This window comes from Branchiostoma floridae, unplaced genomic scaffold (genome assembly GCF_000003815.2).
Source record: "Branchiostoma floridae strain S238N-H82 unplaced genomic scaffold, Bfl_VNyyK Sc7u5tJ_168, whole genome shotgun sequence".
NCBI classification, from domain to species: Eukaryota; Metazoa; Chordata; class Leptocardii; order Amphioxiformes; family Branchiostomatidae; genus Branchiostoma; species Branchiostoma floridae.
Genome location: NW_023365788.1, coordinates 257,314 through 270,574, shown reverse-complemented (window position 1 = coordinate 270,574; position 13,261 = coordinate 257,314). Strand labels below are relative to the sequence as shown.

Below are 13,261 nucleotides of genomic sequence, written 5' to 3'. Positions count from 1 at the left end.
ATGTATTGTTAAATGATGTGGACTTGGACACTGATATTAAATGTATCGTTAAATGATGTGGACTTGGACACTGATATTAAATGTATTGTTAAATGATGTGGACTTGGACGCTGATTATTCGCGTATGACAGAGCTTCTTTGACTTTCTTTAGGAAGACTTTTATCATGAAATTTGGTCAATACGAAACAGCTGATTCGAATATATATATATATATATATATATATATATATATATATATATATATATAAATATAAAACATTTTATTTTTTTGTGTTGTACAGTGTGTGAATGTCATTGTTTACCGATAACCTGATTCTTTTCTTTAAACCAGTTCTTCTATCCTCTTGCTATTATTATTGTTTCGCACCTTGGGCTACTCTAACAGTTTGTTTTTTTTTTAATTTTTTTTATTGAGATTCTCCATATACATATGGAGGGTATGGCGAAACAGGTGTCAAAGACGCCTTTTCAAAGCCACCATACCATTGGCTTTGTTGTTCGGAGTTTCCATCTCCTAGGAGGACTTCCGACCAAGGATGCAAGGGGTTCCTCCTACCCCTGACTCGTGTGTCATGGCGGGTGCGTCATGCCCGAACATGCCCCTATGGCCTGTCACCACAACAAAGGCCTGTCACTGCCACTAGCCGCAGCTATGTACTCGTTTACACCTGAGTTAGGTGAGGAAAGTCGTGTAAAGTGCCTTTCCCAAGGGCACAAGATCGGTGACACGGCAAGCGGATTTGAACCCGGGACCTCTCGGGCCTGAGACCAACGCGCTCCCGATCGTGCCACGCGGTCCCACCACCTTTTGTCTGATTTAGCATTAATCCCACAGCTTATTGTTATCATGTCTATGTTTTGATTAATGGCAGTAGCAGTTTTTGATTTAATGATGAGAGTGGAGAAGGAGTCGGAGTGAAGAATTATTCATGGTCCAGAGGAACCTGGATACAGCAAGTAATAGCACTGAGCAAAAAAAAAAGGAACTCAAAATGAAACAAACTACAAACACTGCACCGTTTCTGTCGGTGTAATGTAGATTTTCATTTCACGAGGTTTAAGTTTATGATTGTCAGACCACCCTGACACAGAAGTAGTAGTAGTAGTAGTAGTATGTAGTAGTAGTAGTAGTAGTAGTAGTAGTAGAAGACGTAGCAGTAGTAGTTGTATAAGTAGAAGCAGTTGTAGTAGTAGTAGTAGTAGTATAACTAGTAGTTGTAGTAGTAGTAGTTAGTGGTTATAGTAGTAGTAGTAGTGTAGTTATAGTAGTAGTTGTTGTTGTAGTAGTAGTAGTAGTAGTAGTAGTAGTAGTAGTAGTAGTAGTTTTAGTAGTAGTAGTTATAGTAGTAGTACTAGTAGTTGTAGTTGTAGTAGTAGAAGTAGTAGTAGTATTTCAGCACCGTTTTGGTATACCGCCCCTATACCCTTGCTTCTGCTACAGAACACAAACCAAGATTGTATCTATACTGGACCCCGAGGTCAATGACCGGACAATAAAAATCCATTACAGATTCTTGCCTAATTGCAGGTAACATGAAAAGGATCAAACAGACAAATAGCGTAGAACAGTGTAGAATATGTCTGCTCTAGTCTAAAAGCTTAGCTAAACTGCAACTATTTGGTTTGATTTCGTTTCCTGGGAGAGTGGAAGACGAAGGATACCACTCTTTCTAGAATGTGTGGGTTCTGTGATGTCAGAAGTAGGGTAGGTTTCTTTTTGTCCGTAAACATGGGAGAAATTGGGGAGGAATTTAGTGGCTTCTTTAAAAAGCTCTTTTCTTCCATGATCGTTAAAGGAACAGTTTGATATAAACGTAAGGGTAAAATATAGTTTGCCTGAAGTCTCGAAGCGTTTGTAAACACGGTAACATAAAATAAAATAGTGCAAAGAAACTTTGCTATAAGGTAGCCTAATGAGTCGAGTTTTAGATCGTTGGTATAGAATTCTGATGTTTTCACATTCGGTGTATCAATGCGCGTGACATTTACAGGTGACTGCCTCGGTGAGTCAACGCTATAAAAATGCCACTTTCCTTGAGCTTCAGTTGTTTGTAGAATGCACCCTCGGCTTAAACACTTTCGTTTAGCGTGCTTGTTAAATGCACCCTTCTATAATTCTTAACACGTCGATGTCAGTCGCCTTAACTATAGTAATCCCATAGGCCTAAAACTGTGTACTGCTACCTTTAAATAGCAGCCTTGACTACCTACGAGCCTTGACTGTGTGACCTATAACCCTTGGCAAGGTCACACACCTGTTGACCTCACGGGGGTCTCCCTAATAGTTTCAGTGTCTCTTATCCTTACAGCAACTTAGAATTTGAATACTTTTCTTTTCAATTTTTGCCCCTCTGGACGGTAATGCCATTACACCCCCTCCCCCGAAAAAAAAAGAATTTCTTTGCACCCAGGGTAACATGGTCCGTACCCAAGATGAAAACCGGGTGGGACAGACCTGATTCTTGTGGTGGTGTGGTGGAGGGGAAGAAAAACGACATGTTCAACATCTGTATAGTACATACTCGTATCATCTATACATAAACAACCATGTAAACTTATTGACATTTGGCAACAATATTTTATAAAAGCCACTTATACGAAGACAAGCACAATCATGACACCATAAGTACGACCGGTGTCACAGCGATCTCGCACTCCGGCGCAGCCCCACCCCCATCCTCGCTCCACCTTCTAAGTTCTAGTGATTTCGCCAACAACCCCCCCCCCCAACCAAGTTTACAAGACATTTTAGAAGTTGCAAATCACAAACTGCAGTTTCAGATTGATGTATAATACAAGATTTTTTAAAATAACTCTCGCCATGAGGGCAAATTCACTATGGGAGGGGGGCGAGATCGCTGTGACACCAGGTTCAACTCGAATGGTATAGACGAAGATTAGCCCGAAGGGCTCAATCATTTCTGCACGAGGCCCGGCACCTGTGTACAGAATAGGGGCACTACTGTGGTGAATGTGTCGTCATTTGAGGTAAGAACTCCACAGAAGAGAGTTCTTGGGTTTGGCTGTCAGCGGCCAGACTGGAACAAGGTAAGCTGGTAGTGTGTTGTTTGTTGGACCAATTCTTTTTAAATCCTATCTTTGTTAAACCATAACTACCCTCAATAGTGCGTGATTTTTGTTCACTGGAGCCGAAAATGTAGTGTTCCTGGGAAGGTACAATGTGAGCCATACGTGTTATAATATTTCAGTGTTGTAATTAATCGTCTAATTTAGTTCTGGGTAAAAAAACTAAGATAAATGACAATAACGCAATAATAAGTTTATTACGTAACTCCATGGTGCCATGGTTTCTTTTACTTCCTCCTATTAAAACGCAGTACTGTATATGCGGCATCGGTAATACTCGCCGCGTAAACTTGACTGTTCCCTCTACCGAATTGTACACACACACAACACACGAATCATGTTGCTCTTTGTGTGTTTTGTTGACTTTTCGGCCAAACTTTGACATTTTGTATGGTATGCCCAATTTTACTTCAAACGCTACACAAATCCGTTTAAGGTCGCATTGAGAGCTCAGCGCGATCGGCGTCTATTAGCTCGGTGGGGGGGGGGTCATTTGTGCTGTTGGGTATTTTGATTCTGTGTTTTGTGTTCCCGCTAAGTCACTAGAAAGAATAGAAATCGGAACCATGGGCAGAAAACATGTCAAAATATTTTGCTGGTCGGGGTGTACAGTTTGCATTTTTGCCGATTTTCATGCTTTTCAGCACCCTGGTATGCAAGGCAAAGAATCTAAGATTCATGCATCAACAGCAGAGAGTGTGACCTTGAAAAATACAATGTGACAGACGTCCGTAATTAGATATAATTCGAGATCCATGCGACCGTAATGTCACGCTGGCTTTGTACATGTATGCAAAGGAAGGCATGTTTAACAAGATCCTTATAGTCTAATTGTGCTTATGATGTAATTCACAAAGATCTAATATAGATAGAACTTTATTGCTCGACATTTGTACATGTTACAAAGTATGGCAACGACTGTTACACAAAGTACAAAATAGGTGTAGAGAATAACACTTAATATCCTAATTAACGTAACAAGAAGGGCTGACACATTAGTCTTTGATATAGTGTTACAATCGAGTTGGGCTATACATGAGATTCATTACTCTTTCTAATAACAAAGCAGTCTTTGATATATTTGCCTATCTTTGCATTATGGGGGTTATGGCATCCAAAGATATCCACTGGTTGTATCTGTACGTGAGTCAAACAGTAATAATTGTGCCGAATTTGGAAGCAGAAAGAGCATTTTAAAGGCTTTTCCCTTTTTTACCCATTTTTATCTCAACACACAGTATCAGTATTTTGAGGAAATATTCAGAATTTTGTCAAAAATTCAAAAGGTTGCCATTTTTCTATTGCCGCTTGCAAATCATGTCACACAAGAAGAACTACTAAGACCAACTGGCACAAACTAAAAAAAATGATCGTGTTTCTGCTGATCATGAATAACGTTTCAAAAATCACTCAAGATATGATATAAAACAACTACTAAGTATTATGTATCTGGATACTATGCTAGCTCTTCAGTAGTTTTCTACCAGCAAAACGCAAAATTCAAGAAACTCAGACAGCAAAAAGATAATGTCTGTAATAATGTCCTTAAAAGGCATGTAAATCCATTTTCCCCTTAAATACAACATTTCTTTGTTAATCTCCAAGGCTCGATTTTGTTGCTATATAAGGCTTAAGTTAGTGTTTCACAATACGTTCATGTTTTAAAAAGTGGGAATTGGATAATTTGGCCATTTAAAGCCGTAGGGCTGCCAGTAACCAAGGTGAATCATGATCTGGGACAAACTATAACAACGTACCTCTTAAAGTAGAGGGAATATTGAGAAACATGTGTCACTCGCGATGGCTAATCATGTCTCACGAAAGCTTTCGGTAAAAGTAAAAATACCATTTCTAGACAATGTACAGAATTTATGACCACTCTTAACCATTTCTTTTTTTTCTACACGAGCAGTGTGATCGATTGAATGAATGATTGTAGTACTTAATGCCCCATTCATTAGGCCCCCTTTCCACTACATTATACAAAATGTAAAAGTGTGACTGAGAAGACAACAAAACACACAGAGTGTAAAATAGATCCATTTCTTTACTATAGAATTCGTTGAAGGATATGTTGTCCTGGTGGAAGGGGGGTATTACCTCCGTCTGTTTTGGAATGCAGTGGGAATGTCTAAAATGCACCACGAATACCGAGGAATATACAAAGAACTTTTCATCAGACGGCATCCCGGCTCATTTCGCCTCTCGTGTGAAGTGGCCTAACAAAATCCACAAAATCAATGGTATATCATGTTGATCAAGTGACTCATCTTTTTCTGCACGAGTTCAGCCGCCTGACTACAAGAAAGGGGCATTGTCGTGGCACAGCAGTGGTCGTCTGAGGTTGGAGTTTAACAGAAGACGAGCTAGAGGCCCCTGGGGGGTTTGGCCACCATTCGTCAGACCAACAACAGGTAAAATGCTAGTTTGTCTCTCTTTTTCTGTACTACCCTTTTAATACTCCCCTCTTCAACTGCGACCTAAAATGAATGTGCGTAACCTTCGATTTCATAGTCAGTGGTATATCATACAAATTGTGACTGGGAATTTTAGCAATTTGTCAAATTCTAAAAATCCGTTTGTCAAATTTAAAAAAATTCGTTTGTCAAATTTTAAAAATTCTGCGCAGAAAGGGCACATTGAGAGCACCACCTTCCTGGTGTAAAGGTGAATATAAGCTACGCCCTCCCTTCCTTAAGTTATACCCCTTTTCAAAAGGACGGCACTCTCGCTGCGCTCTCTCTGCGACATAAAATTTGACAGATTGCTCAAAGAATTATTTTAAAAAACGATTTTTTTACACTTTGTGTGTTTTGCTGTCTTCTCAGCCATACTTTTACAAGCTGTATGATATGCATTATGCAATCAAAGGTTACACAAATCCTATTTAGGTCGCAGTGAGAGCGCAGCGCGATCGTCGTCTAGTAGTACGGCCTTTGTTCATTGAGGCAAGTTTTAGATTAACCAGTAGTCACTCTATGGGAAAACAAGTTTGAATAAATAAATAAATGAAACCATGACAGGTTTCATGGTAACTACTTTAATTTGGGATTATTTGCTGAAATTACATTATTAACAGATATCCACTAAAGCCAGAAAGAGTCTGTCCCTGAATATTTCCAGTGCTGTCATAAGTCAATTTCTGCGCAAGATGTGCCCGGCTAAAACGCACTCTAACTATGTTTATGATAATATGTAGTGAGCAATTTCAGTTGTTTTCTCACTTTGATGGGCGTTGTCGTTTAGCTAGGACTATTCTGTGATATACTATCCTGTACTTTAAGACAATTCTGTATGCGTGGCAAGAACGCCTCGGGGTGTAACTTACACTACGAAAGATATACGACTTAAAAGTTATCCCCTGGAGTATAACAACTCTTCTATAAACATTTCGGGTTTGAAGAAAATATGTTCAAAGTGTGGCTTTCAAATGAAAGAACCCGGTGAACTGTGGTGTCGACGTCAGAGATTTCTTGTAAATGCGATGAAAAAGAAAGGCTTGTAGGATTTGAAATGTTAACGCTTTATTACCCAATCCAAAGGTATGGTTACTCAACGTTAAGCATGCTTAGAATTATTTCTTTTAGTTATTGCTTCCTGATTGCGGCGTTTCAACTGACAAACCGTGAAATTAGAAGAAAACTTTGTGTTGTAAAAGGCATGGAATATTCTAGATTTTGTAGAGATAAAGTGAGGTCGAAAGGCCACGCGTGCTTTCAGTAAAGACCCTGTCCAACAGGTTCACGTCCCCACCGGGCGAATTTTATCTAGTATGGTTGTCTCTAACAGAGACCTCACGTGTAACCCTTAGAGACCTCTGCTGTAATTATCTGTGAGTCAGTGATTGGCGCCGACCTTGAGGGCAGACTGAGCATTTTGAATGCACGTACGCACCAGCAGAACACAATGCAAAATAAGCCACGTAGCTATCGTCCTACTTAACGACCAAAGTTAAAAAGTTCACACGTTGGGACAATTGTAATTTTCTTGCGTTGAGAAGTCTGAACATTTTACAAAACTCAAGAGTTACGGATGTACATATGATCACCTTTGCCTGGAAGGTTATGATTTTGGTGTTTTTGTGTTTGTGTGCGTATGTGTGTGTGTCTTTTTGTGTAACGTTATATTTTTATATTTTTTTGTGTGTGAACAGCATAACACGAACTAGAAGCATTGAAATTTGGTAGGTTAGTAGAAGGTCAAGTTTGATAATTTTCCCCTAGCTGCCCATACTTTTATGCATATGGTACTACAGAGGATCTTCAGTGTGTTTTTTTCATATCTCGTGTTGTTCTATACATGCGGTAGTCGATATTTAGTGAAACGAGTAGATACCTGTTGGTGTAAAGAATAAGTGTTGTAACTTTGGTGAAGGTATTAGATGGTGAAACTCTCGTTCAAAATCTCTTTTGTTGAAGGCAATATAGTAATACAAAACCTTTTGTTGAAAATTGATATTCACACCAGGGCTGAAGGCTGTTCAGACAAATCTATTGACATGATATTTCTATTGCAAATACCCAGTACACACCATGTGGCCGCTAGCATGGATCGGTATGGTCGCTTGCTGTCTGTTGTCTAATGGCGTTTCCTCCCAGCCAGGTAAGTAAATTACAGTGTTGTAAACTTTACTTATCTTTGTCTCTGCACTTTGTGATTTTTTTCTTGTTTAGTGTCCTGGTATGAGGATGGTATATTTGGTAAGGCCTTTATTCCATTCTAATGCCCCAAAATGTATTTTAAACTCGTGTGATGGTTTTCAAATCAGAACAGTTTATGTTTTTTTTTTAAATATTAATGTTACATGTTGCCTATGTATTCATGTATTGGTTATAACAGCCACATGCCGCTGCCTATCTCCCACCTGTATTGCATTGTTTGCAAATTCCAATAAATCCAATCAAATCGACTAAAATCACAACATACAAGCATATGTCAGGGGCGGATCCAGGATTTTTCAAAGGGGGGGGGGGGCATCTGCTGTTGCACCTCAGGTCGTGGCGCGGGGGGAGAGCACGAGAGGGGTGTTTCCCCCCTCTCGTTGGGGGGTTTGGGGGGCCTCCTCCGAGAACTTTTTAAAATAAACAGGCTCTCTGGTGCATTTTAGAGCCATTTCTGTGCAAAAGTAACCAACGAATCAACAGTGACTTTTAGGGCTGCACAAATATAATAAACGAACGAACACTGATTTTTATAGTTAGCAATCTCACATTCAACAATCATATTTTTGGCCTGGGAGAACGGCCATCGAAACATGTCTTGAGTCAGGGGGAGGGCCATTGAAAAAAAATTGCCTAAGGGGCCTTAACCCTATTCAGACCGGGGGGGGGCTTTTGAGGCCCGCGCTAACTTCGATGTCCTATAACGCCAGAACGGCTTACGCTAGAGCCACCAAATTTAGTGAGTTTTCCTAAAATATTGTTGGCAACAATTTTGCCAAGTTTGACAAATTTTTCATTTTTTCTTGTTGCCATGGCAACCGTTTGTTGACAGGCAGTTTTGCCAAAAATCACCATTTTTGGTTCTAACTATGTATTTTTCACATTTATTTGCTATATTACTGCAATTTTGTTACATAAATAAAATCTTATATTATTCAGCAAATCTTTCATAATTATATATGCATAAAATATGCTAATTTGATGACGTCATCAGCCCAAAATCCAAGATGGCGGACCGAATGGCCAAATCAATAATAACAAGCTAATTATCCCTTAAAATTTGTAACTACCTGGTATTTTTTCATCAAAAACCATCTAATTGAATGAATTTAGTCTATTTCCATTGCCCTTTGTGATTATTTGTTGCAAAAAAAGTATTTTTAAAAATTCAAGGTGGTGGATATAATATGGCGGAGCCCAACTCGTATCTTAGATGTGCATGACGTCATTTTATGACGTCATATTGACGCCATTGATGTTGCTATTGGCAACGCAAGTCGTAATAAATATTACTATTCTGTTATCTGCACTTGTTGTTACATTTTTGTAGCATAACTTGAAGTTTTCTGAGAATACCCATTTTTCATGGGTTTGGCCAATGTAATCAAATTGATGACGTCATAATTACGTCATCTTACGTCAACGTAACGTCAAACGTCAAATACTTGTCAGATATTATATCGAAATTATGTCCTGAAAATTTGGTGGCCCTACGGCACGTCGTTCAAGAGTTATAGGACTTAGAAGTGGAGGGCCTCAAAAGCCCCCCCCCGGTCCAGGGATGACCAAAAAAGCCCGGTCTGAATAGGGTTAAAAATACAAGCAAAATGTGCCCCTGAAGTACAGGAAATGAAGTTTCAGATGGTCAATATTTCAATTTTTCTATGGACGTGCCTGGCGACGGCTTGCGCCAGATTATGTAACCTTTAGGTCTGTGTTATGATCTCCTCTCATCTTTACTACATCTGCACCTCGACATTTCAATCTTTTAAAGGTACCATGAATAAAAGAAACTAAAGCGTTTTTGATGGCCAATATGTCACGTACTGATAGGTTACGTGCATGTGTGTTCGTACGTTACGTACGTAATATGGCAATATATTTGGTTTACAAAATACGGGAGCTATTTACGTAACGTTTTATCTAAATTCACGTCACATGGGGCGTAAAATACATGATGACCTCCTACGCATTACAGAAACGTCACACTTATGTGCGGCATACGTAACGTCTTTTTATCAATAACTTAGTTTTGCAAAGTTAACGATGACTCAGTCATCACTCACTAAATCGTTAACTAAGTTATTGATAAAGAGTATGCCGCACGTAGCCTGTGACGTGTCTGTAATAGGTCGAACGTCGCTTTTCTTACCTCCCTTGTGACGTGAATTTAGGAAAAACGTCACGTATATAGCTCCAGTTTTTTTAAACAAATATATTGCAATATACTGTACGAAGTTCGATGACGTAATGTAACTTTGCATAACTTCGGACAACTTTGTACACATGTCACCCTATCCTGCCTACTCTCTGAAGTTAGATTACGTCATCTAATAGTTATTTGATGTCATTTGTGACTCCTAATATAGCATCAAAGCCAGTAGAAAACGATTGTAACTTCGCACAACTTCGTACTCCATAACTTCGTGCACTTCACCCTGATACTGAACATAGCTCACAAAACATGTCAAGACATTCTTTCTTTCTTATCAGGTTGCGGTGTAAGCCTGACGTCTGACAGTGGGACGTTTACCAGCCCAAACTACCCCGCCGACTACCCTAACTATAGTAACTGCACATACAAGATCTCTGTCACCCCGCCCAAAGTCGTCAGACTTACGTTCACAGATTTTAACGTTGAGGAAGGCTATGACTTCGTGTATGTGTATGACGGAGACACACTCGATCCTACACAACTAATAGGAGGTATGAAATCAAGTTTTCTTCAGCAGCAAATCATGCATATTGAATATTTAAAGATGTTGCTTATGGCATGGTCGATAGTTGGCCACGTAATGATTTGTGGTGATCCTAGCTAGTTCGCAGTCACTGCCAAAAATTATTTTTTTCTTGTTTTGCTTATCCCATGGACAATTCTTATATGAAGAAATATATTCTTGGAGGAAGAAAATGTAGAATAAGATTCAAGCAAAACAAAAAAGTGCAAAACAATTGCTGGAAATTTAAGCAAAAGGTTCTACTTTTTCCTTATAATGCAAGAAAAAAATTCTAGAAATTCTTGTTTTCTTATAACCAGATTCAACTCTTAAATACAAGATTTTTTTTTCTTCCTGGAAGATAAACTTTCTGAGAGGAAGCAAATCAAGATAAACAAGAAATAGCTTCTTGGCAGTGTAAGAAAACGAATCGTCTCAAAAACTGAACAAGCAAAAATTTGCATGCCCCGGCCATTGACAAGCACATTTTTCCAAGACTTCTTGGGGACAAAACAATTTTCTTTCTGGGAGATAAATTTTCTGTGAGGAAGTAAAACAAGATAAATAAGAAGAAGCATTTTTAAAAATGCTTTTTCTTGTTTATCTTGTTTTACTTTTTGGCAGTGCAGGGACAATGCGTATTTTGGATGGATGCCCTTGCTTCTATAGCAGAGTACCAACCAGGAACAAAGTTTTTGATAAGGTCACCTGACTCAAACAAACAGCATGTTGTATTTCTAAGAAAATGTAGCACGGTCAATTAGATTACTAAAACTTATAATGAATTATGCACATTTTCAAGTGACGCTGCCCTAGGTGCTAGAATGGTGGGTAGAAGGCATTTATTAGTGTGAATATAGAATAGATCCATGCTAAAATTATTTTTCTGTAGTAAGCTTGCTGTCCATTTTCTTTATACCAAACAATTTAACAGACAAAGAGATTAAACAGTTTGTCAAGTAAGTCATTTGAACATGAACAGTCGCCCAATTAAATGATGTTATCAATAAATGTGTTCAACTTTGAGACACGTCAATTCAAAAGCTACAACTCTATCTTCGCAAGTTGTCTTGAAAGAAACAACAACTCTAGATTTAAAAATGCAGTGTAAGACGTGGCCGAATCCTATTTCAACCGTTTCTTGATTCTTGACTTCAAAAAGTTTATTTCAATCAGCTTGCGTATTTGTTATTCTCTCTATCTGCCTACTTACCTAACGGCTTCTTCCAACTTAAGATAAGTTGAGTTCGCATGCAGTCATGTTTTACAATGTGGTCTAATTCATTTGTTTGTTACTGCTTCGATAAAAGTAGGTAATAGGTTGGCGAATCTTTGTCAAGTACCCTGTTTTTTTCATAAACTATAAAATTCTTATAGCTTTTTCGTATTTTCTTTTCCTTCAGAACCGTTGGATGGAACAAGTATACCCGATCCCAAGTCTTCAAGCGGGAGTTTTATGACTGTGCAATTCACATCTGACTCTGGAGATACCCGGAAGGGATTCCAGGCCAGCTATACAGCTGAAGATAAAGGTACTATCGTCTAAAGCAATCGAATACAACTTACATGAAAAAAGTTGAACAAGAGAGTGTGATTTTGCCTTATAACGTTTAAAATCTATTGTTTAAAGGCATTGTAAATGATCAATGTGAACATTCTGTGTTATAGAAGGGTTAATCGTACTTCACGAAACAACCAGGGTTTTGTTTAGCCGTAATAGAATTATAAGGATATTACCATAATACTAACATTTTTTTCCAAAACAAGTTTATAGGTCCTGATGTTACCATCATGAAGATTAAAAAGGCCATAGCAATAACTGTGGCAGCATCTCTTCTCCCCAAGTCAGAAACATCAAGCTTAGGCAAGTTTGACTTCACTGACTCAACAGGCGAAGCAGGGGTGTTCTGGAAATTTCCTACCCCATATTTGGCCGGAATGGTTTGATCCGCTCACACCACACCATCGCACATGTGGTGGGTTCTTTTACCTTCCTGGGGCATGGCAAGTAACATTGATGGGGTCTTCTCTTGTATAATACACAATTTATTTTGATTTCCAGTATTTGCTCAGTGTGAAGTCGGCCAGTACCGGTGTGCTAACGGTGTAACCTGTATAGACGCCTGGAGAAGGTGCGACGGAAACAATGACTGCAATGACGGTAGTGACGAGGATGCGAGCAGCTGTGGTGGGTACAGTTCTTAATCCATAGGAATCAAGAAATTTCGACTTGTACTCACGACTTCTTTTCTGTTTATAAGAAGCGTTCACCTTGCATCCGCCATGTTTCATAAGCTCTGAAGGGTCACGTGACCTAATTCAAGTTTGTTTATAGTATTACAACATGTCATCTGACATCATTGTAATTGTCATAACCTTATAGAGGATTGGTCTTAAGTAGAATGTTAATGTTACATAATGTATCTTCCTTTGATCCAGCTTGTCAAGACATTCCATCGTCGTTGACGATATGCAGGGGCCTTGAGTGGGGCTCAAAGATGACACTCCCCAACCCACTGGACTACAGTCACACCACGTTGGACATGGTAACAAACTCGGCAGCATTCACCGACCTCGAAAGCCTTGCCGACTCTGATTGCCACCCCCGTGTTAGAGAGCTCGTCTGTGCTACCATTGTACCGCGCTGCGAGGCCAGGTATATTTTTTTTCTGCCGGTGCCAAATTTTAAACTTATAAATGTTGGTTTTGCTGTCGCTAACACAGTCTCTTGTGTTTGGTCCCATCATACCAGGTTACCGATAAGTCATTTAAATGCTAACGCATGATGACTACTT

The 13,261-nt window shown here is 39.1% G+C and overlaps 1 protein-coding gene across 1 annotated transcript in view; it reads left to right on the top strand.

Moving 5' to 3' along the window:
- Positions 1–2,939: 2,939 nt before the first annotated feature.
- LOC118408512 overlaps positions 2,940–13,261 on the top strand; it is an 18,936-nt gene continuing 8,614 nt past the window's right edge. The window contains exons 1-7 of the mRNA XM_035809328.1: positions 2,940–3,049; positions 5,379–5,502; positions 7,613–7,690; positions 10,243–10,455; positions 11,870–11,998; positions 12,529–12,654; positions 12,906–13,122. Coding sequence (XP_035665221.1) covers positions 7,621–7,690; positions 10,243–10,455; positions 11,870–11,998; positions 12,529–12,654; positions 12,906–13,122 — 755 coding nt within the window. The 5' untranslated portion in view covers positions 2,940–3,049; positions 5,379–5,502; positions 7,613–7,620. The remainder of the gene's footprint in view (positions 3,050–5,378; positions 5,503–7,612; positions 7,691–10,242; positions 10,456–11,869; positions 11,999–12,528; positions 12,655–12,905; positions 13,123–13,261) is intronic.